Here is a 25,247-nt window from a genome sequence, read left to right as displayed (position 1 = left end):
ATATAGCAAAACTTCCCCAGACCTTGAGTTATAGACAAGCATCATCTTGGATGTTACACCTGCAGAGAGCGGGAGGGTCAGAGGGCTCCATAAGGATTTGTCTGGGTAGCGGAGCAATACCATGGTTCTCTGCATAGGTTCACAGACTCTTCACTGAGTTATATGCCTCTGAATACTTCATAAAATTGTCCTTTATTTGATGTGTATTGCTGTAAGCAGAGAATGCTTTCACTGGTCCCATGGATGGTATGGGTCTCGTCTGTCTGCTTTCTACAAGGCAGGTAAGACATCTAATTATTGTCTTGACCTTAGGCTTACTAAGCCTTTAGGTACTTATTATTGTTTTATTATAGCCTATGCCTCTGGCTGTTTTGAGTCAAATTGGGGAGGAGACAAAAAAACCCGAAATATGTTGTTTCAGTGTACATTTATAATGTGTAATAAAATGAAGAAATATAGATCAGCTACTTTTGAAGTGAGAGAAGTTGTTGAACCATAGGGAATTTACAATGTTTTGCCAATTATATGAAAATCAGGCTAATTACCTACAGAGAAATATAGTTATTTGAAAGGTTCATGTTATTTAAATGTACCTAAGGAACACATGTAACATATCTATTTTATTGAGGTGACGAGCTAAGCATGTTTTACATTGCATTTTGTAAAAGGAATGACCAACAACTAGGATTTGTAAACCGCTGAGAGACGGAAAGAGACGACTTGGAATGTTGAGAAAGACACAGTGGAGAGGAGGATGTTGTTGGATGTTGGAGGATGTTGTCCATTGGATGAGATATACAACAGTCTACATAGAGGGAGGGGCAAGCTACATGACCTGCGTGTTTCTAATTTCAATATAATATATAAACTCCCACTGAACTAGCATCCTTTTAATTGTAATTATATGAATATTACAATTGTATTACCAAAAATGACTTTACTTTAGTGCATGTGGTTCATCACAAAAAGATGGCAAATACAAAAGAGCATATCTTATTTCCTTGTGTTTTCTGAGAAATATTTGAGGAGAAAATCACTTGAGATACAGAGTGTAACTCCTCACCTTCACCTGTATGACTCAAATCCCTTTATCATGGCCATCATCTGAAGCAGTAGTTGCCCATCAGTTCCAGATAATAGCACTCTTGCTTTTCCTCTTACGGTTTCCTCCTCCCCTCTGGCAGGCCTGGGTCCTGTAAGGAGATTAAGCTACCTAGCAGGGTAGGGAAGGCCCCTTCCCCATCTGACTTTCTGGATAAACTTATGGGAAGGACATCTGGGTATGACGCCCGCATTAGACCCAACTTCAAAGGTATATTGCAATACATAGTACAGTAGATTGCACAGTACAGTAATACACATTACCGTATAGTACACCCTAAACAGGTGGGTATAGTACAGTAGTTTTACAGAATAAATCTAAGACACAATGTGACATAAATCAGAAAGATTTCCACTTTCTATTTATTGTGGTACTTGAACCCAGAATAACTAAAGAGTGTTTGTTTTTGGTTAGAAGTGTCATTTTGAATGCATGTTCACCCACAGGCCTAGTTTATTTTGTTTCTTCACAGCCAGCGAAGCCAGCAGATTCCCTCTGACATACTTCCTCTTCATTTCTCAGGGGTCACATCTCGTCATATATATTTCATGCTTGCTCCACATCACTGAAATATGCCAGTACATGCCTTGCAGGGTAACTCCCTGCTGATGTCTATAAATACACTAATGTAACTCAAGTAGAATTAATAAATTATACCCTCTTAGGAAATTATATTATGAAAAATGTAGGATGTCAGTAGTTGAGAGATACAATATACTAATGGGAGTGTATTGGAAATGACAACACCATTTTATTCTGTCTGTTTGTGATAACTCAATCTAATACAAGACAACTTGCCACAATATGAATGTAAGCTGTTATTCCATTATGCAATGGTAGACAATACAATCCTCATGTCATTGCAATTTAGATACTGTAGACCTGAAAACGTTTTCTGATCAGTTTGTGTTTACCACAGATGCTGCATCTTTTCAGTGAGATAATAAACAAGTATGAATGAACATGTACAAGTAATGCATTTTACTGTACATCTGAAGCTAAGAACATTGCCTGTTTCAGAAAGCAGCATAAAGTGAAACATGGAATTTATATTTCAATTACAGATATATTACATATGAATGGCTGAGTTTGTTATGGACGATTTTTCAGGTCCTCCTGTGAATGTCACCATTAACCTCTTCATCAACAGCTTTGGATCCATCACAGAAACCACAATGGTGAGGGTCTTTTCACTATCGCCATCCACCTTTCATCCAAACAGTGGCTGTTCGCTCCATTTAATAGTCTCTTTTATACAATAACTACCATAGGATTATCGTCTCAATGTGTTTCTACGTCAACAATGGAATGACCCGCGACTGGCCTATAAGGAGTACCCGGATGACTCTCTGGACCTGGATCCTTCCATGTTGGACTCCATCTGGAAACCTGACCTTTTCTTTGCCAATGAAAAGGGGGCAAACTTTCACGAAGTCACCACAGACAACAAACTGCTGCGGATATTCCAAGATGGAAATGTCCTCTACAGTATCAGGTGACCGGTGTCTCTAAAACAGTAGTCTCCTCATAATGATAGATAATAATAAAATGTTATAACGTGATCAGTGACAATAATTAGCAAAAGTTCAAATCTTTGACTTTATACACTCAATTTGAAGCCACAGGTAACGTTAGATTGTACAAAGCTCCCCATACCTGTCTTCGATTCATCTTCTCACTATGTGCTTCTGGTTCTGTGAGCCAGGTTAACTCTGATCCTGTCCTGCCCCATGGATCTGATGAATTTCCCCATGGACATTCAGACGTGCTCTATGCAGCTGGAAAGCTGTGAGTTTTCTTTTCCCTCTTTTTATCTATTCTTTGCACTTGGCTAGTTTCACTCCCTGATGCCTCTTTTTCCCCTCTACTCTATTCTCTACACTTGACTAGACAGGCTTTTGCTGTTGACAACTTTATAAATAAACTCTCTCTGTCGCTGGCTATACCATGAATAAAAGAAACCCATGTTCTCCCTTCTTCTCCTCTGTGCTCTAGTTGGCTACACCATGAATGACCTGTGTTTCCAGTGGCTGGACATTGGTCCTGTCCAGGTGGCTGATGACCTGATGCTTCCTCAGTTTGTGTTGAAGGAGGAGAAAGACTTGGGCTACTGCACCAAGCACTACAACACAGGTAGATTCTGGACTCCCAATGCTATGCTATTGCCACACTTTGCTTAAAACCTCTACAGGATCGGTGTCCCCGCGCAGGACGTTTGAGCTAACGTAGGCTAATGTGATTAGCATGAGGTTGTAAGTAACAAGAACATTTCCAGGACAGACATACATTTTGGCCTTTCACTTGCATTTCAAAGATGGGGGGGGATCTAATGTGTTATATTCTCCTACATGAATTTCACATTTCCACAAACGTAAAAGTGTTTGCTTTCAAATGGAGAAGAGAATGCATATCCTTGCTTTAGGTCCTGAGCTACAGGCAGTTAGATATGGGTATGTCATTTTAGGCAAAACATTTTTTTTAAAGGGTCCAATCCTTATGATAGTGTCACAGGTCGCAGTTGTAAATGAGAACTTGTTCTCAACTGGCCTACCTCGTTAAATAAAGGTGAAATAAATATAAAACAAAAAATGTCATCTCCAACCATCTGGTATGCTGGCAGGTAAATTTGCCTGCATTGAAGTAAAGTTCCACCTGGAGAGACAGATGGGCTACTACCTGATCCAGATGTATATCCCCAGCCTGCTAACCGTTATCCTCTCCTGGGTCTCCTTCTGGATCAACATGGATGCCGCCCCAGCTAGAGTGGGCCTTGGTATCACCACAGTGCTCACCATGACAACCCAAAGCTCTGGGTCCAGGGCATCCCTGCCTAAGGTCAGAGAGAAATTGTATTGTATTCTGCTCAGGTGTTTTGTCTGGACAACCAACATATAGTCAATAAACATTTATTTAAAAATATGTTTTAACTCAGAAGCTACCAGTTCTATACGTAATTCCCAATCCACACATTATTTATTTTATTTTTTTACCCCTTTTTCGTGGTATCCAATTGGTAGTTACAGTCTTGTCTCATCGCTGCAACTCCCGTACAGACCCGGGAGAGGCGAAGGTCGAGAGCCGTGCATCCTCCGAAACACAACCCAACCAAGCCGCAATGCTTCTTGACACAAAGCCCACTCAACCCGGAAGCCAGCCACACCAATGTGTCGGAGGAAACACTGTGCACCTGGCGACCATGTCAGCGTGCACTGCGCCCGGCCCACTACAGGAGTCACTAGTGCTCGATGGAACAAAGACATCCCTGCCGGCCAAACCCTCCCCTAACCCGGATAACACTGGGCCAATTGTGCACCGCCCCATGGGTCTCCCAATCGCAGCCGGCTGTGACAGAGCCTGGACTCGAACCCAGGATCTCTAGTGGCACCGCTAGCACTGCGATGCAATGCCTTAGACCACTGAGCCTCTCGGGAGGCCCCCACATTATTTCAGTGGTGGGAACGTTCCTATACTAAGAGCACCATCACCATGTTGTTTACCTCTATGTTAAAGTTGTGATTCTAACCATTATTAATTTATTTTGTGGGTTGTGTAGGTGTCTTATGTGAAGGCCATTGATATCTGGATGGCTGTGTGTCTTCTTTTTGTGTTTGCTGCACTGCTGGAGTATGCAGCAGTAAACTTTGTTTCACGGCAGCACAAAGAGTTCTTCAGACTGAGGAAAAGGATCAAAGAACAACAGCGGCAGAGAACTGTGAGTACAGTACAATGATGTATATAAACATTGCATTGCTGATGCCATGTATTGGCCATTGAGAGGCTTTGACGACACTGGGTAGCCATATTTGCACTCCCCAGTAAAAGCAATCCTCCATAGGAATGAATGGAATTGTGCAGTATTTCAATTAAATGTTTCAAGGACAAAAAAGTATTTAAATGTGGTAGAGTGTCAGTAAGGTTAGTTATACAAAAAAGTATGCATTTAGGTGTCTGTAATAGAATACATTTGGCAAAAACAAATGTAGACATTAATAAATGCATTTCTATAGCTTCCAAGATGTTTTTTTTTTACAACAATGGGGGAGTGCCAAGGTGGCGGCATGGTGGCTTCAACTCAGTGCTCCCCTATCCGTCATCTAGTGTATAAATCATTGGTACAAGCCCCTGTGCAGCCCACCCCCTCAGGCTGCTGTCGCCTGCTATTCCATCTAAGCCCAGTTATGCAGCAGCTATACAGTTCAGCTGGCTGTCGTATCTCATGCTGGGAGATCCACAGATCCACTGGCCTGTGCTAAATTCAAGTCCTTTTCTTTCTTCTTCTGTCTATATGGGCTCTGTACAACAGCTTAGCTTGCCGTTTCCCTTTGCATCTCAAAATAATGAGACAAATATGAAAGTAAACAAGTAACGCAAAAGAGAATGATCTAAAACATTTTTTTGTCAGGAATTATTTAACTGAATTGTGGTAGTAGTTTGTGTGTAGCTCCAGAGCGAGCCTGCCCACAATATTATGACAATTCTGGTAACACTTCATTTCAAGTAGTCCTTCTTATAGTGTAATAGTTACATTGTAACAAGTATTGTAATTTATTGTAATAATTCATAGTTACACTGTAATAACAACATGTGGTAATTGCAGTCTGTAATTACAGGGGTGTAACAACGAATGCTCATTACAAATATTAAAGTTTCTGATAGCATCCAAACGCATCATATTTCAGCCTGCACAAACCATGTGATAAGTGTAAGCCAATTGAAAACCGACCACCTCATTGACAACATGAGGGACAACAAGTCCTCATTGTGCAAATGTTTTTATGTTTTTAATAAACATTGGAAATGAAATATAGTTTACATGTCAATAATCTAAGCCAACCTCGTATGTTTTGCCCCATAGTTACCCGGTCTAGTTAAAATTTCTAGCCCAATGACTACTCAAAATGCCCTGAAAGCTAGCCTAAATGTTTTTTTTTCACAGCAAGAGAGAAGTTGCCACATTTAGCCAATAAACCCTTTTTCAACAACGTTATCGAGTGAAATAAGAAGGGATATCGACTTAACTTCTAACAACCTAAGAAGGTTTTCCATCAAAATAATAATTCTTGTAAGCTATAATGTGACTAATAAAGGAATTTGAATATGTTGCAAGAGAAAATATAATTTGCCCTTATTAAACTTCAAAAAACAAATGTTACGCTATTTTCTAGCCATTGTGCCCTTATTATGTGCCAGATGTTATGACTACAAACCGCTATAAATGGCCTATTTGCACGATTGACTTGTCATTTCCACAGGCATAGGCTAGGCATACTGACTAAAATCTGGGTTTATGATTGTAATTTAACTTTGCTATGCTTTGGTTAGCTAGATGCAGGTAGCCTATAACGCCTGATAACGCCTGATAGGCCTACATCTCATGTCAGATAGCCTACAGTAGCCTAGGCAAGATGCTTAGTTCAAATTGACAGACTAATTTATTCAACATGAATAGCAAGGAGATTGACGTAAGAAGTGCTTCCATTGCCCAATAGCCTGCTGGAATGGGGTCATCATTTCAATCACTTAATTATATAATATGAACTGACTAGGCCTATGCTTGTCAACAACAGCCAGTGTTTTCTTTACCCGTAGCCTAATCTGACTAACTGTTACCTTCAATCTAATGCATTCTATTAAAAATAATATCAAAAATTGCGATAGAACTGTAACCATGATCACAATTAAATAACTTTCAATTTAATTTACTAAACATTGGCATTAATAATAGCATAATAACACAAGTCTCCAACAACAATAAACTGAAGTTATAAAATAGCCTATTTATTAAATCCAGTGGTGTAAAGTACTTAAGTACTTTTAACAACTCTATTTTCTCTTTTCCCGAGTCATCTCTTCTGTCATCTGAGACCAAAGACATCTTTGGATGAGGATCTAGTCATCTATTGTCAAATTTGTTTGAGATCTGTAGACAATGGTGTTTGAATGTATACTGAGCATTTGGTTTTATATATAATTTTGCCTTACATAATCAGAAGGCTGCATTTTTATGAGTTTGCTTCTACACCAGCATTGCTTGCTGTTTGGGGTTTTAGGCTGGGTTTCTGTACAGCACTTTGAGATATCAGCTGATGTACGAAGGGCTATATAAATACATTTGATTTGATTTGAAGTAATAGTACTACTTAAGTAGTTTTTTGCAGAGTATCTGTACTTTACTATTTATATTTTTGACAACTTTTACTTTTTTAGGAATGTAGTGAAGTATGTACTTTTTACTCCATCCATTTTCACTGACACCCAAAAGTACTCGTTACATTTTAAATGCTTAGCAGGACAGGAAATTTGTCAAAATCCTGCGCTTATCAATAGAACATCCTTGGTCATCCCTACAGCCTCTGATCTGGCGGACTCACTAAACACACATGCTTCATTTGTAAATTATGTCTGAGTGACGGCAATAGCCCGTGACTATCCATAAATAAATAAAAACAAGAAAATGGTGCCGTCTGGTTTGCTTAATTTAATATAAAGAATTTGAAATGATTTATACTTTTACTTTTGATACTTATATTTTAGCAATTACGTTTACTTTTAATAATTAAGTATATTTAAAACCAAATACTTTTAGATTTTTACTCAGGTAGTATTTTACTGGGTGAATTTCACAGATACGTTTTCCACCACTGATGAAATCCGTTTGACAGCTCCAGGTGTCACGCCCTGATCTGTTTCACCTTTTCCTGTGATTGACTCCACCCTCTCCAGGTGTCGCTTATTTTCCCCAGTGTATTTATCCGTGTTTCCTGTCACTCTGTGCCAGTTTGTATTGTATGTTTAGTCAAATCAACCAGCATGTTTTTCCTGTACTCCTTTTGCTATTCTCCTTTTTCTAGTCCTCTTGGTTTTGACCCTTGCCTGTTTCTGGGCTCTGTACCCGCCTGCCTGACCATTCTGCCTGCCTTGACCACAAGCCTCTCTGCCACTCTGTACCTCCTGGACTGTGATCTGGTTTTAACCTTTTTGCCTGTCCACGACCATTCTCTTGCCTACCCCTTTGGATTATTAAACATTCTAAGACTCCAACCATCTGCCTCCTGTGTCTGCATCTGGGTCTCGCCTTGTGCCTTGATAGTATGAACTGGCCATGACAGACCAGCAGACATGGACCAGCTCCGCCACACTCTCCCCCTGCAGGAAGCCACCATTAGGAGACATGAGAAGCTGGTACAGGGCCTTTTGGAAGGGCTCAGGTCCTTGACGGAACGCCATGACCATGGGTTAAAAGCTATTATGGAGCAAATCAGGGAGTTAGCTCAGAGGCTACCTGCCACCTCTGGAAAAAACCCAATCACCCAGTAATCACCCAGGTATTTTCCCCCTATCTGTGGTGAGTTTGTACAGCCTATCCCGGCTCCCCGTGAAACCCGCTCCCTGAGAAACCCGCTTACCTCCTCCGGAGCGATATTCTGTGAATCCTGACAGGGTTTTCTTTCTCAGTGCACGCTTATTTTTGAGCTACAGCCATTTTTGTTTTCTTCAGACAGATCGAAGATAGCGTATATTATTACCCTAATGTCGGGATGGGTGCTCTCTTGGGCTACGGCAGTTTGGGAGCAACAATCTGCCATTTGTGGTCATCTGGAGGAATTCATGGCAGATGTGAGAAAGGTATTTGAGTCTCCGGTTTCTGGGAGAAAGGCGGCCAGTAAACTGCTTGACTTACGTCAACTCCCATAGTGTGGCAGACTACGCGGACTGATTTTCGCACTTTGGCCGCCGAGAGTACCTGGAACCCGCAGTCTCTTTTTGATACTTATTTGCACGGATTATCTGAGGAGGTGAAGGATGAGCTAGCTACTTGGGAATTGCCAATGGATCTGGACTCCCTTATCACCCTTATCATTAAAATTGATGGATGCCTAAGGGAATGCAAGAGTGAGAGGAGATCTGGTCTCGGGCACACTTGTGCACCCGCTTTGGCACGTTCACCTCCGAGGGAATCCGGAAGTTTCCGATGTTAGCTCTTCAGAGAGGATTCGAAGCCAACAGAGCCCTCTCAGGAATCTACAACGGGTGAGTTGGATACTCCTGAGCCTATGCAGTTGGGAAGAGCTAGGTTATCAATTGGGGAATGCTCACGAAGGTTGAATAATAACTGTTGTCTGTACTGTGCCCGTTCAATTACGGGTTTCTGTTAACCACAGTGAGACAATACAGTTCCTCCTCATTGCATCTCCCCATGTTCCGGTTGTTTTGGGATTTTCCTGGCTTTAAAAGCACAATCCGATGATTGATTGGACCACAAGCTCCATCCTGGGTTGGAGCCCATTTTGCCATTCCCACTGCCTTCAAGCAGCACAGCCTTCCTCAAGTCGCCTTCCTCTGGATGTAAGCAAGACTGTGGATGTCTCTGCTATCCCCACAGAATACCATGACATCGCCCTTACGATTGTGCCATTGCTCTTCTCCCAGGCACTACACCACCTTGGAATCGATTGTATTCTCTGTCCGGACCAGAGACCAAAACTATGGAAGAGTACATAGAGGAGTCTCTTGCCACTGGGGCCGTCTGTCTGCATCTCCTGTCGGCGCAGGGTTTTTCTTTGTGGAGAAGGACAAGACCCTGCGTCCGTGCATTGACTTCCGGGGACTTAATGACATTATTGTCAAGAATCGTTACCCCCTACCTCTCCTCTCCTCAACGTTTGAACCTCTCCAGGGGGCCACCATATTTTCCAAGTTGGACCTTTGAAATACCTACCACCTGGTTTGGATATGCGAGGGGGATGAGTGGAAGACAGCCTTCAACACAGCCAGTGGACATTATGAGTACCAGGTCATGTTTTCCAGGCTTTGGTCAATGATGTGCTTCCGGACATGCTAAACCGGTTTGTGTTCGTATACCTTGACGACATCCTGTTTTTTTTCCGATCTGCACAAGAACATGTTCTTCATGTCAAACAGGTCCTTCAGCGCCTCCTGGAGAACCAACTGTTCGTGAAAGCCGAAAAGTGTGAGTACCACCGCTCTGCAATCACCTTTCTGGGATATGCCATTGCTGAGGGCAATGTTCAGATGGATCCTGGAAAAGTGAAAGCAGTGGTGGATTGGCATCAACCAACGGCCAAATCAAGTCAAAGTTTATTTGTCACGTGCGCCGAATACAACAGGTGTAGTGGACCTTACAATGAAATGCTTACTTACAGGCTCTAAACAATAGTGCAAAAATGATATTAGGTGAACAATAGGTAAGTAAATAAATATAACAACAGTAAAAAGACAGGCTATATACAGTAGCGAGGCTAGAAAAGTAGTGAGGCTACATACAGACACCGCTTAGTCAGGCTGATTGAGGTAGTATGCACATTTAGTTTTAGTTTTATGGAAAAAGGGTTGGAAATAGGTGTCTCCATAATGACAATCTATATAGCCTACATACAACTGGTAAAACAACATACACATATGCTGCTCTGTCTCCTCTCACTCATGTGGCTCAGCTGCCTGCTTTCAGTGCTCATTCTCAACGTCCCCCCCACCCACCCACTCACTCACTCAATTTCATTCAATTCAAAGGGCTTTATTGGCATGGGAAACGTGTTTACATTGATAAAAAAGTAAAATAGGTCATAAACAAAAGTGAAATAAACAAAAAAATTACATAATCTATTCAAAGGAATAGAGATATTTGAAATGTCTTATTATGGCTATGTACAGTGTTGTAACAAGGGGAAATAAATAAACATAAATATTGGTTGTATTTACATTGGTGTTTGTTCTTCACTGGTTCCCTTTTCTTGTGGCAACAGGTCACAAATCTTGCTGTGATGGCACACTGTGGTATTTCACCTAATGTATATGGGAGTTTGTCAAAATGTGATTTATTTTTGAATTCTTTGTGGGTCTGTGTAATCTGAGGGGAAATATGTGTCTCTAATATGGTCATACATTTGGCAGGAGGTTAGTACAGCTCAGTTTCCACCTCATTTTGTAGACAGAGTGCACATAGCCGGTCTTCTCTTCAGAGCCAGGTCTGCCTACTGTCGGCCTCTCTCAATAGCAAAGACATGCTCACTGAGTCTGTACATAGTCAAAGCTTTCCTTAATATTGGGTTAGTCACAGTGGTCAGGTATTCTGCCACTGTGTACTCTCTGTTCAGGGCCAAATAGCATTCTAGTTTGCTCGTTTTTTTTTGTTAATTCTTTCCAATGTGTCAAGTAATAATCTTTGTTTCTCATGATTTGGTTAGGTCTAATTCTGTTGCTGTTCTGGAGCTCTGCGGGGTCTGTTTGTGTTTGTGAACAGAGCCCCAGGACTAGCTTGCTTAGGGGACTCTTTTTAGGTTAATCTCTCTGTAAGTGATGGCTTTGTTATGGAAGGTTTGGGAATCGTTTCCTTTTAGGTGGTTGTAGACTCTAACAGCTTCTATTTCCTGGATATAGCTGAGTTTCGTCCTAATTCTGCTCTGCATGCATTATTTGGTGTTGTACACGCAGGTGTTTGTACCATTTTGTGAATTCTTGGTTGGTGAGCGGACCCCAGACCTCAAAACCACAAAGGGCAATGGGTTCTACAACTGATTGAGATATCATAATTGGGATGTCAAATTTGATGTTCCTTTTGATTGCGTAGAAGGCCCTTCTTGCCTTTTCTCTCAAATCATTCACAGCTTTGTGGAAGTTACCTGTGGTGGTGATGTTTAGTTATAGTTTGTTGTGTGCTCTAGGGCAATGGTGTCTAGATGGAATTTGTATTTGTCGTCCTGGCAACTGGACCTTTTTTGGAGATTAACTGTCAGGGCTCAGGTCTGACAAACTGTGCAGAAGATCGAAGTGCTGCTGTAGGCCCTTCTTGGTGGGGAACAGTAGCACCAGATCATCAGCAAACAGTAGACATTTTACTTCAGATTCTAGTTGGGTGAGGCTGGGTGATAATCAAATCTTATTGGTCACATACACATGGTTAGCAGATGTTAATGTGAGTGTAGCGAAATGCTTGTGCTTCTAGTTCTGACATTGCAGTAATATCTAACATCTAACAAGTAATCTAACAATTCCACACCAACTACCTAATACACATAAGAATATGTACATGTAAATATATGGATGACCGAGCGGCATAGGCAAGATGCAATAGATAGTATGAAATACAGTGTATACATATGAGATGAGTAATGTAAGATATGTAAACATTATTAAAGTGGCATTAATTTAAGTAACTAGTGATCCATTTATTAAAGTGGCCAATGATTCGAGTCTGTTTGTAGGCAGCAGCCTCTCTGTGTTAGTAATGGCTGATTAACGGTCTGACGGCCTTGAGATAGAAGTTGTTTTTCAGTCTCTAGGTCCCAGCTTTGATGCACCTGATGCACTGACCTCGACTTCTGGATGGTAGCGGGGGGAACAGGCAGTGGCTCGGGTGGTTGTTGTCCTTGATGATCTTTTTGGCCTTCCTGTGACATCAGGTGCTGTAGGTGTCATGGAGTGCAGGTAGTTTTCCCCCGATGATGTGTTGGGCAGAGTGCACCACCCTCTGGAGAGCCTTGCGGTTGAGGCGGTGATACAGCCCGACAGGATGCTCTCAATTGTGTAAAACTTTGTGAGGGTTATAGGTGACTGTTGCGCCTTTTTCACCACACTGTCTGTGTGGATGGACCATTTCAGTTTGTCCGTGATGTGTACACTGAGGAACTTAACTTTCAACCTTCACTGCTGTCCCGTCTATGTGGATATGGGGGTGCTCCTGTTTCCTGAAGTCCACGATCATCTCCTTTGTTTTGTTGACGTTGAGTGAGAGGTTGCTTTCCTGACACCATGCTGCAAGTGCCCTCACCTCCTCCCTGTAGGCTGTCTCGTTGCTGTTGCTAATCAAGTCCACCTCTGTTGTGTCGTCTGCAAACTTGATGATTGAGTTGGAGGCATGCATGGCCATGCAGTCATGGGTGAACAGATAGTACAGGAGGGGGCTGAGAATGCACCCTTGTGGGGCCCCAGTGTTGAAGATCAGCGAAGTGGAGATGTTGTTTCCTACCTTCACCACCTGGGAGCGGCCCGTCAAAGTCCAGGACCCAATTGCACAGGGCAGAGTTGAGACCCAGGGCCTCAAGCTTATTGATGAGCTTGGAGGGTACTATGGTGTTGAATGCTGAGCTGTAGTCAATGAACAGCATTCTTACATAGGTATTCCTCTTGTCCAGGTGGGATAGGGCAGTGTGCAGTGTGATGGCAATTGCATCGTCTGTGGACCTGTTGGGGTGGTATGCAAACTGAAGTAGGTCTAGGGTGGCAGGTAAGATGGAGGTGATATGATCCTTGACTAGTCTCTCAAAGCACTTCATGATGACAGAAGTGAGTGCTGCATACTGTTCTAGTGCCCTTGCCAATTTGTTGAAGGGGGGACCGGTACGGTTGCAGTGGTCGGCTGAGGCGGACAGGGCTTTTGGTTACCTGAGGGCTCTGTTTACCTCGGCTCCCATGCTGGCCCATCCGGATCCCTCTTTGGCATTCATAGTGGAGGTGGACGTGTCTGAGGCTGGGATAGGAGCCGTGCTCTCTCAGCGCTCGGGTATGCCACTGAAGCTCCGCCCCTGTGCCGCCTTCTCGAGGAAGCTCAGCCCGGCGGAGCGAAACTATGACATGAGGGACCGGGAGATGTTGTCAAGGCTTTGAAGGCGTGGGGTCATTGGCTTGAGGGGGCTAAACACCCTTTTCTCATCTGGACTGACCACCGCAATCTTGAGTACATCTGGGCGGCGAGGAGACTGAACCCTCGCCAAGCAAGGTGGGCATGTTTTTTCACCCATTCTTACAGACCAGGTTCCCAGAACGTGAAGGCAGACGCACTGTCCCGGCTGTATGACACAGAGGAGTGGCCCATGGATCCCACCCCCATACTCCCGGCCTCCTGCCTGGAAACGCCGGTTGTGTGGGAGCTGGACGTGGACATTGAGCAGGCGCTACGTGCAGAGCCCACTCCCCTCCAGTGTCCCGCTGAGTGTCTGTACGTTCCGTCTGCAGTCTGTGACCGGCTGATCTATTGGGCCCACACGTCACCCTCCTCTGGTCATCCAGGTATCGGTCGGACGGTGCGCTGTCTGAGTGTGAAGTACTGGTGGCACACTTTGGCTAAGGACGTGAGGGTTTATGTTTCCTCCTGCTCGGTGTGCGCCCAGTGTAAGACTCCTAGGCACCTGCCCAGAGGTAAGTTACACCCCTTACCCATTCCACAACGGCCTTGGTCGCACCTGACGGTGGATTTCCTTACGGATCTTCCTCCCTCACAGGGTAACACCACAAGTCCTGCCATCTCCTCCCTCTGCAAGGTCACCCTACGGCCCTACAGACTGCGGAAGCCTTGTTTACGCACGTCTTCCGGCACTACGAGGTGCCTGAGGACATAGTGTCTGATCAGGGTCCCCAGTTCACGTCGAGGGTCTGGAGGGCGTTCATGGAACGTCTGGGGGTCTCGATCAGCTTTACCTCGGGTTTTCACCCCGAGAGTAACGGGCAGGTGGAGAGAGTTAACCAGGATGTGGTTAGGTTTCTGAGGTCTTATTGCCAGGACCGGCCAGGCAAGTGGGCGGCGTTCATGCCCTCGGCAGAGATGGCCCAGAACTCGCTCCGCCATTCCTCCACTAACCTCTCCACCTTCCAGTGTGTACTGGGGTATCAGTTCTGGCTCCTTGGCATCAGAGTCAGACCGAGGCTCCTGTAGTGGACAACTGGTTCCGGTGTGCGGAGGAGACATGTGACGCCGCTCATGTTCACCTTCAGCGTGCCGTGCTGCGCCAGAAAGTCAGTGCAGACCGTCACCGCAGTGAGGTCTCAGTGTTCGCACCGGGGGACGGGGTCTGGCTCTCGACCCGAAATCTGCCCCTCCGCCTGCCCTGCTGGAAGCTGGGTCCGCGGTTTGTGGGGCCATTTAAAGTCCTGAGGAGACTGAACGAGGTGAGTTACAGGTTACAGCTTCCCCCCGATTACCGTATTAACCCCTCGTTCCATGTGTCTCTCCTCAGGCCGGTGGTGGCTGGCCCGCTCCAGGAGTCTGAGGTGCGGGAGGTTCCTCCGCGCCCCCCCCCCTGGACATCGAGGGGGCCCCGGCGTACTCCGTTCGCTCGATACTGGTTTCGAGACGCCAGGTGAGGGGCCTTCAGTACCTCGTGGACTGGGAGGGGTACGGTCCGGAGGAGAGATGCTGGGTTCCGGTGGAGGACGTGTTGGACCCTTCAATTCTGCGGGAGTTCCACCGCCTCCATCCAGATCGCCCTGCGTCTCACCCTTTCGGGTCGTCCCCGAGGCCGGTGTCGGCGCGCTGCTGGAGACACGCATCAAGAGGGGTGGGGGGTGGGGGGTACTGTCATGAATTTCGCCGAAGTCGGTTCCTCTCCTTGTTTGGGAGGCGTTCGGGTGGTCGACGTCACCGGTCTTCTAGCCATTGCCGATCGACCTTTCATTTTCCATTTGTTTTGTCTTGTTTTCCCACACACCTGGTTTACATTTCCCTCATTACTTGTCATGTATTTAACCCTCTGTTCCCCCCCATGTCTGTGTGTGAAATTGTTTATTGTTTTGTGTATGCGCACGTTAGACTGGTTGCGCTGGGTTATGTCGACCCGTATTGTGTTTAGTGTTCTTTGTGCTGTGTGTTTTGTGTTTTGTTTGCCTAAATAAAAGGCTCCGTTTGCTACCCAAATTCTGCTCTCCTGCGCCTGACTCCCTTACAGCCAGTTACGCATACCTAACACAGAGATGCATACAAAGCTCTCCCCTGCCCTCCATTTGGCAAATCTGACCATAATTATATTCTACTGATTCCTGCCTACAAGCAAAAACTAAAGCAGGTAGTACCAGTGACTCACTCAATACGGATGTGGTCAGATGACGTGTATGCCACGCTACTGGACTGTTTTTCTAGCACAGACTGGAATGTGTTCCATGATTCATCAAATGGTATTGAGTAGTTTACCACATCAGTCATCGGCTTCATCAATAAGTGCATTGACGACGTTGTCCCCACAGTGACCATACATACATATCCTAACCAGAAGCCATGGATTCCAGGCAACATCCGCATCAAGCTAAAGGCTAGAGCTGCCGCTTTCAAGGAGTGGGACGCTAATCCGGACATTTATAAGAAATCCCGCTATGCCCTCAGAGTAACCATCAAACAAGCAAAGCGTCAATACAGGATTAAGATTGAATCCAAATGCCTTTTATGCTCGCTGAGAGACAAGCAACACTGAAGCATGCACGAGAGCACCAGCTGTTATGGACGACTGTGAGATAACGCTCTTGGTAGCCTATGTGAGCAAGACATTTAAACAGGTCAACATTCACAAAGCCGTGGGGTCAGATCGATTACCAGGACGTGTACTCAAAGCATGCACAGACCAACTGGCAAGTGTCTTCACTGACATTTTCAACCTCTCCCTGACCGAGTCTAATACCTACATGTTTAGACTCATCAGTGTGGTAGTAAGGCGTAGGCAACAACACGTCTGCTACGCTCATCCTCAACACTGGGGCCCCACAGGGGTGTGTGCTTAGTCCCCTCCTGTACTTCCTGTTCACCCACGTGATCATGCATGACTCCAACACCATCATTAAGTTTGCTGACGACACAACAGTGGTAGGACTGATCACCGACAACGATGAGACAGCCTATAGTGAGGAGGTCAGAGACCTGGCAGTGTGGTGCCAGGACAACAACCTCTCCCTCAAATTGAGCAAGACAAAGGAGCTGATCGTGGACTACAGGAAAAGGCGGGCCGAACAGGCCCCAATTAACATTGACAGAGCTGTAGTGGAGCGGGTCAAGAGTTAGGGGCTCAGGGTCCAAACACACCAAGACAGTCGTGAAGAAGGCACGACAAAACCTTTTCCCCCTCAGGAGACTGAAAAGGTTTGGCATGGGTCCCCAGATCCTCTAAAAGTTATACCGCTGCACCATCGAGAGCATCCTGACCGGTTGCATCACCGCCTGGTATGACAACTGCTCGGCATCTGACCGTAAGGTGCTACTGCATCCGGCCCAGTATATCACTGAGGCCAAGCTTCCTGCCATCCAGGACCTATATACTAGGCGGTGTCAGAGGAAGGCCCAAAAAATTGTCAGACTCCAGTCACAGAAGTCACAGACTGTTTTCTCTGCGACCGCACGACAAGCGGTACCGGAGAGCCAAGTCTAGGACCAAAAGGCTCCATAACAGCTTCTACCCCCAAGCCATAAGACTGCTGAACAATTAATCAAATGGCCACCAGATTATTTACATTGACCTCCCACCCCCCTCCATTTGTTTTGTACATTGCTGCTACTTGCTGTTTATTATCTATGCATAGTCACTTCACCGCTACCTACATGTACAAATGACCTGGACTAACCTGTACCCCCGCACATTGACCCGGTACCCCCTGTATATAGCCTTGTTATTATTTTGTTGTTACTTTTTTATTGTTTTTTGCTTTAGTTTATTTGGTAAATATTTTCTTAACTCTTTCTTGAACTGCACTTTTGGTTAAGGGCTTGTAAGTAAGCATTTCACGGTAAGGTCTATTCGGCGCATGTGACTAATAAAGTTTGATTTGATTTGAAAGATTACCTGTCATACGTCCACAATAATGTAGCCGTAGAAAATAATGATGTAGCAGCAGACCAAGCAATTTGTGAGAAGAGGACACAACCTAAAATTATTCTGGTTGGTGTCAGCTTAATTCACTAACAGGTACAGAGAAATTCGATTCTGTTACTTGTTATTCATGTTCAATATTTCCATTCTGGGATAGTTGTTCACTGAATTGCTAGCACTAGTTGCTACAATGTAAACAGATGTAGCTAGCTAGCATAAAAGCTAGCTTTGTTGGTGTCGGCTGCATGATGATGCAGTTTCCTATTTAGGTTAGAGATCATGTCGAAGTACGTTTTAAGCGCTCTGTGTTCTCCTATACTAGACGGTATGATCTCTCAGGTGTTCTTGGAAGATCACCCTTGAAAGAACGGGAAAACGCAAGTATGCAATTTGGAACATTGTTTTAAACAATGCTTTTAACCCCCCTTTACCACTTAAATTCAATCACTTCCTATGTCATGATCAGTCTTGTGACTTGGTTACCGTCGTCAAGTGCAAGCCAATAAGCAATGAAACATTATAGCTTAACTTGTGACAACAGTACTAAAGAGACAGAGCAGGGGGATATCAAACCTCATTTGTCACTTTCCATGGAAGCAAAAGTTAAATGTTTTGTTTTGTCAACACTATGTAGAGCACATGCTAGCTAAGATAGCTATTTTACTCATAAAATATTCCTCAAACAACATTCAAAAATAACTACGCGAACCCTAACATGTTTATATAGGCATTTGTTGCAGTTTTAGTATGTTTCTCTAACTCTTTACCTGTTAAAAAAAAGAAAAGTTATATTAGCAGTACTTGAACTAGCTAGCTAAACTTCCTGGCAGCCATTTCCTCAACTGTTGTTATGGTGACCAAGATGTCACATGACCCTGCATCTTCTTGTTGTAGATTGTAAAGGAAAGTTTAAAACACATTTTTGGGTAATCAAAAACTAGCTAGCTATATACAAAATGATGTGCACTCACCACCACACACACACTTTATCTCCTCCAGTAGTTTGACTATCTGATATGGCCTTACCGAATATCAAAATCCTGCAGGATTCGTTCTGGAATTGGTCCTTCAGGAATTGCCATTGAATTTTTTAAATTTTATTTAACCTTTATTTAACTAGGCAAGTCAGTTAAGAACCAATTCTTATCTTACAATGACAGCCTACCCCAGCCAAACCCTCCCCTAACCCGGACGACGCTGGGCCAATTGTGCGCCGCCCTCCCCGAACCAGGATGACCCTAGGCCAATTGTGCGCCGCCATAAACCCTGCAGGAATATCAAAATCCTGCAGGATTCACCCTTACAAAAAAAGATTGCAATTTTAAAACTGCAGTAAAAGTGCAGTAACTGCAGTCAACTATGATATTTTGGATGCAGTAATTGCATAATAACTGCAGTTATACTGCACCGTAACTGAAGTTACACTGTTAAAGTACTGCAGCAAAAAAAACTTTACGCAGTATTTGCAACATACTGCAGTTATACTGCACTCTGACTGTAATCTTTTTTTCTAAGGGCGGTTTGCCAGGATTCGTGCTGGGATTTACTTGGTCCTGCGGGAATTGCCATATCCTGCAGGTTTTGGTACTGCAGGATTCTTGCAGGAATTGTCATGTTTGTGCAGAATGTTCAACATTTCTGCAGGACCAGTCATACCACTGCACGATTTTGTCAATTCTACAGGATTCCTGCAGGACACCTGCACAATTCCTTCACAAAAGGTTTTTAAAAATTGTAAGGGTATTTTGCAATAAAGCTGACTGAAGTAGAAGCTCTTTGGTAGGTATTTTCACTTGGTAATAAGTAATTATATAGAAATTGCTTATAGGTACAGTTACACATCACTTTAAATAGCTACATCCCGTGTAAGAACTATCAACAACCATGTAATCATTACAGATATGTAGTCTGTGGTCTATTAGTGTGTTTATTTTCTCACAACTAGATTGTCAGAATGAGTAACGTACTTTGTAGGTACACAATTATTACAAGTACAAGTACAAGTATTATTACAAGTATCAAGATACCCTTCATTTTAACTAGCTAAATCCTGTGTAACACCTAGTAATTACATTGTACTTATGCAGATATTGCATGTACTCTGTAGTGTACTTGTGTTTATTTTCTCACGTTGATGGGGTTTCCAGAAGCTTTAAAATGAGGGCCAGGATGGGTAACGTACAATATAAGTACACATTAATTACAAGTACCCCCCAACATACTCTAAATTTTAACTACCTAAATCCTGTGTAGCACCTAGTAATTGCATTGGACTTACAGATATTACATGCATTCTGGTGTACTAGTGTGCTTATCCTCCCACTTGGATGGTGCTTCCGGAAGCCTTAAAATGAGGACCAGGTTGTCAGGATGGGTAATGTACTATGTAAGTTCACCTCAAAATACACTTCATTGTAAACAGCTAAATCCTGTATCACACCTAGAAGTTACATTGTACTTATGGATTTATCCTCTCACTTGGATGGCAAGGAGGTTCAGGTTGTCATAATGGGTAATGTACACAAGTTCTATTAAAATATACAGTTGAAGTCAGAAGTTTACATTAACCTTAGCCAAATACATTTAAACTCAGTTTTTCACAATTCCTGACATTTAATCCTAGTAAAATTCCCTGTCTTAGGTCAGTTAGGATCACCAATATATTTTAAGAATGTGAAATATCAGAATAATAGTAGAGAGAATGATTTATTTCAGCTTTTATTTCTTTCATCACATTCCCAATGGGTCAGAAGTTTACATACACTCAATTAGTATTTGCTAGCATTGCCTTTAAATGGTTTAACGTTGGTCAAATGTATCGGGTAGCCTTCCACAAGCTTCCCACAATGATTTGGGTGAATTCCCAACTCATTCCCAACTCACTACTTCTGACAGAGCTGGTGTAACTGAGTCAGGTTTGTAGGCCTCCTTGCTCGCACACGCTTTTTCAGTTCTGCCCACAAATATCTGTAAGATTGAGGTCAGGGCTTTGTGATGGCCACTCCAATACCTTGACTTTGTTGTCCTTAAGCCATTTTGCCACAACTTTGGAAGTATGCTTGGGGTCATTGTCCATTTGGAAGACCCATTTGCGACCAAGCTTTCACTTCCTGACTGATGTCTTGAGATGTTGCTTCAACATATCCACATCATTTTCCTGCCTCATGGTGCCATCTATTTTGTGAAGTGCACCAGTCCCCCTGCAGCAAAGCACCCACACAACATGATGCTGCCACCCCTGTGCTTCACGGTTGGGATGGTGTTCTTCGGCTTGCAAGCCTCCCCCTTTTTCCTCCAAACATAACAATGGTCATTATGGCCAAACCGTTCTATTTTTGTTTCATCAGACCAGAGGACATTTCTCCAAGAAGTACGATCTTTGTCCCCATGTGCAGTTGCAAACCGTAGTCTGGCTTTTTATGGAGGTTTTGGAGCAGTGGTCTTTCAGGTTATGACGATATAGGACTCGTTTTACTGTGGATATACATACTTTTGTACCTGTTTCCTCCAGCATCTTCACAAGGTCCTTTGCTGTTGTTCTGGGATTGATTTGCACTTTTTGCACCAAAGTACATTATTCTCTAGGAGACCGAACGCGTCTCCTTCCTGAGTGGTATGATCGCTGCGTGGTCCCATGCTGTTTATACTTCCATACTAGTGTTTGTATAGATGAATATGGTACCTTCAGGTGTTTGGAAATTGCTCCCAAGGATCATCCAGACTAATGGAGGTCTGCAATTTTTTCCTGAGGTCTAGGCTGATTTCTTTTGATTTTCCCATGATGTCAAGCAAAGAGGCACTGAGTTTGAAGGTAGGCCTTGAAATACATCCACAGGTACACCTCCAATTTACTCAAATTATGTCAATTTGCCAATTTTTTTATTTAATTTGACCTTTATTTAACCAGGCAAGTCAGTTAAGAACACATTCTTATTTTAAATGACGGCCTTCAGAAGCTTCTGAAGCCATAACATAATTTTCTTGAATTTTCCAAGCTGTTTAAAGGCACAGTCAACTTAGTGTATGTAAACTTCTGACCCACTGGAATTGTGATACAGTGAATTATAAGTGAAATAATCTGTCTGTAAACAATTGTTGGAAAAATGTGTGTCATGCACAAAGTAGATGTCCTAACCAACTTGCCAAAACTATAGTTTGTTAACAGGAAATTTGTGGAGTGGTTGAAAAACGAGTTTTAATGACTCCAACCTAAGTATATGTAAACTTCCAACTTCAACTGTAAATAAATAATCTGGGATGACACTTGTATGGTAGACCCTAGTCGGTAAGGTGAACCTATGTCTGATCTGTAATTGTAAATTTAACCAGGTCAACCCAGATGGTACTTTTTTGTGGCAAGTGCTAGCAAAAATGTTGAAGAGTGCACATTCATGGGTAGGTAATTGGAGCCTATTGAGCCTCCAATCTTTAATCTCAGACACCCAGTGCACAAGAGATTATAGTCCTTGTGACAGTTATCACTAAATCCGATGGAGCAGGGAAGAAACTAAACACTAAATAGGTGAATTTAGTAGAAACTTGCAGATTTGTAACAAGCATGGTAACAAGCATTTGTTGTTACACCTCTGTAATTACAGACCGCAAATACCACCAGTTACATGTTATTACAACTTTATTAAATGTACATTTGAAAAATGAATGTAAATCAGTAATGTGTCATTGCATGTTGTTTAGATTGAATCACAGTATTCATGTATGCCTGATAGACCTCCATGTTGCTCTGGGTTTATTAGCAGAGAAGTGGAAGTGGGGAGAGCAGCCAAGTGAAAGGTAACAACTTGCCAGGCAACAACTCCTCCCAGGGGACCCTGCCTGGCCCTCAGCAATGCAGCGTCTGTGCCAGGGTAAAAACTCCTACATTTCTCATGCTGACTGGAGTTTAGTTTAATAGGGTATTCCACTGTTTGTTCACTTAGAAAAACAAAATGGTAGTGCCTTCAGAAAGTATTGACACCCGTTGACTTTTTCCACATTGTGTTACAGCCTGAGGTTAAATTGAGATTGTGTCACTGATCTACACACAATACCCCATAATATCAAAGTGGAATTGTTAAGAAATGTTTACAAATTAATAAATGAAAAGCTGAAATGTCTTGAGTCAATAAGTATTCAACCCTTGCGGCTAGCTTAAATAAATTCAGGAGTACAAATGTGCTTAAGTCACAAGTTGCATGGGCTCAATGACTACCCCATCTCTGTACCCCACAAAAACACTTATCTGTAAGGTCCTGCAGTCAAGCAATGCATTTCAAGCACAGAGTCAACCACTAAGACCAGGGAGGTTTTTCAATGGTTCGCAAAAAGAGCACCTTTTGGTAGATGGGTAAAGAAAAAAGCAGACATTGAATATCCCTTTGAGTATGGTGAAGTTATTAATTACACTTTGGATGCTGTATCAATACACCCAGTCACTACAAAGATACAGGTGCCCTTCCTTCGGGGATTTAATCATAAGGCCAATGGTGATTTTAACAGTTTAATGGCTGTGATAGGAGATAACTGAGGATGGGTCAACAACATTGTAGTTACTCCACAATACTAACATAAATAGAGTGAAAAGAAAGCCTGTACAGTATAAAAATATTCCAGGACAAGCATCCTGTTTGCGATAAGGCACTAAAGTAAAACTGAAAATGTACTTTGTGTCCTGAATAGCAAGAATTGCGTATGGGGCAAATCCAACAACACTGAGTAACACTCTTCATATTTTCAAACATGGTGGTGGCTGCATTATGTTACGGGTATACTTTTCTTTAGCAAGGACTAGGGAGTTATTTTTAAACAAATAAATGGAATAGAGAAGCACAGGAAAAATCATTGAATGTTGACTGGTTCTGACTAGCCTAGTTTATAAAGTTTAGGTTTGAAAATCTATGGCAAGAATTAAGTGGCTGTCTAGCAACTAACTTGAAAAAACAACTAACTTGAAAAATTTTACAATCCCAATGAGCAAAGCCCTTAGACTTACCTAGAGAAACTCACAGCTGTATTCGCAGCCACAAGTTATTCTAACATGTATTGACTCAGTGAAGTTGAATATTTATCTAAGACATTTTATTTTCCATTAATTAAAAATAAAATAAAAATCTTCCAATTTCAGAGTATTGTGTTGACAATTGCAATTAAATATTTTTTTTCTATCACACTTTAATTGTGGAAAAAGTTAAGGGGTGTGAATACTTTGAAGGCTCTGTAGATCTCACTTAGTGTTAAGGTTGTCTGTTTAACCTCGTGAAATGTATTTATCACAAAATCCAATTCTTACAAAGGCCTTGTTGACTTTGCAAGAGTTTAATCATAATCCAGTATGCAGCAAGTAATGTGGAGAAAATATTGCAGGTTATGACTGAGGTGACAGACATTTGGCCCTTTTCCTTTTGTTCTTTCTTAGGAGCAGGAGCTGGTGGAGCAGAGCCAAGCCTATTTTCTCCATAGTTATGGAGTAGCAGGCGATGCACCACCAGAGATGGACGCCCCGATCTTTCAGGCCTTACCTCATGGGTTCCCACTGTATGACATCCGCAGGCAGTTTGTAGATCGGGCAAAAAGGATCGACACCATATCTAGGGCTGTGTTCCCTCTGAGTTTTCTCTGCTTCAATGTTTTCTATTGGCTCACCTACAAAGTGCTGCGGAATGAAGCCATCCGAGCTACTCTGTGACAAACCAACACGAGGACTGAATTACAGCACTAAAAACCAATACGGAGTTGAACCTAGTCTTCCACAGAACACTTTTACAGACAATGTCAAATCCATTCATTGTGCCAATGGAAAAATAATTGACTGCATGTCCAGTTCCATTCATTTTTTCACTAAAGTTAGCAAACCTGATGTAGTCCAAGTGTCATCCTTAAGGGGGCAATCTGCAGTTTCCACCCCGCCACTGATTTGGTAAACAACCATGGGATTAGGCTGGAGAGATATAACCACTCAAATGTGTAGACCGCTATGGATGCAGTTAATGACCCTCCATGATAAACTTAAGAATGTTTTTTTAGGCTAGTGCTTTAAGAATCAAATGAGTATATCTAAATTAAGGCCAAAAATATGTGCCAAACGCATATTGCCCCTTTAACTTTCTATTTTTTACAATTCCAATGGAATGCACTAATTAGCACAAATATTGTAGTCCTTGTACTATGGATACTTTTAATGTCACTCATGGAGCAAACACAAGCCCAGATATTGAGGCAGGACTGCATGGAAATGTTGGATTCCCCTCCCCGGAATTGTATTTTGTACTCGTTTCTGCCACATTACAGTATTGGCAAATTGTTAATAAATCCCTTCAAATGATTTCAACCTAATATGGAATACTATGAAATGGGACAGTACTATTGGTACATGAATCAACAGAAGTGAATGCTGGACATTTTGAATTGTCTAGTTAGACGATGTTCTTCGTTAATTGTCTTTCTTTTCTTTATGCACCTCGTCTTGGATGTTTTTTTTCCAATGTCAATGGCTAGTGTGAAAATGAATAATTTGTTTAAATATAAAACCATGGCTGTTGTCACCACTACAAATTCATGCAGATGTCTCA

At 42.8% G+C, this 25,247-nt stretch overlaps 1 protein-coding gene across 1 annotated transcript; it reads left to right on the top strand.

Annotated features, from left to right (window-relative positions):
• Positions 1–25,247, top strand: LOC109873001 (glycine receptor subunit alpha-4). The gene is made up of 10 exons (XM_020464455.2): positions 1–281; positions 1,185–1,312; positions 2,213–2,280; positions 2,374–2,597; positions 2,808–2,890; positions 3,098–3,235; positions 3,723–3,937; positions 4,656–4,814; positions 22,437–22,547; positions 24,095–25,247. The coding sequence occupies exons 1-10, from the start codon at positions 223–225 to the stop codon at positions 24,362–24,364; spliced, it is 1,455 nt and encodes a 484-aa protein (XP_020320044.1). The 5' UTR covers positions 1–222; the 3' UTR covers positions 24,365–25,247.

This window comes from Oncorhynchus kisutch, linkage group LG28, assembly GCF_002021735.2.
Source record: "Oncorhynchus kisutch isolate 150728-3 linkage group LG28, Okis_V2, whole genome shotgun sequence".
Taxonomy (NCBI): domain Eukaryota; kingdom Metazoa; phylum Chordata; class Actinopteri; order Salmoniformes; family Salmonidae; genus Oncorhynchus; species Oncorhynchus kisutch.
Note: the sequence above shows the minus strand (reverse complement) of the source record. Positions and strands in the feature narration are given on the sequence as shown.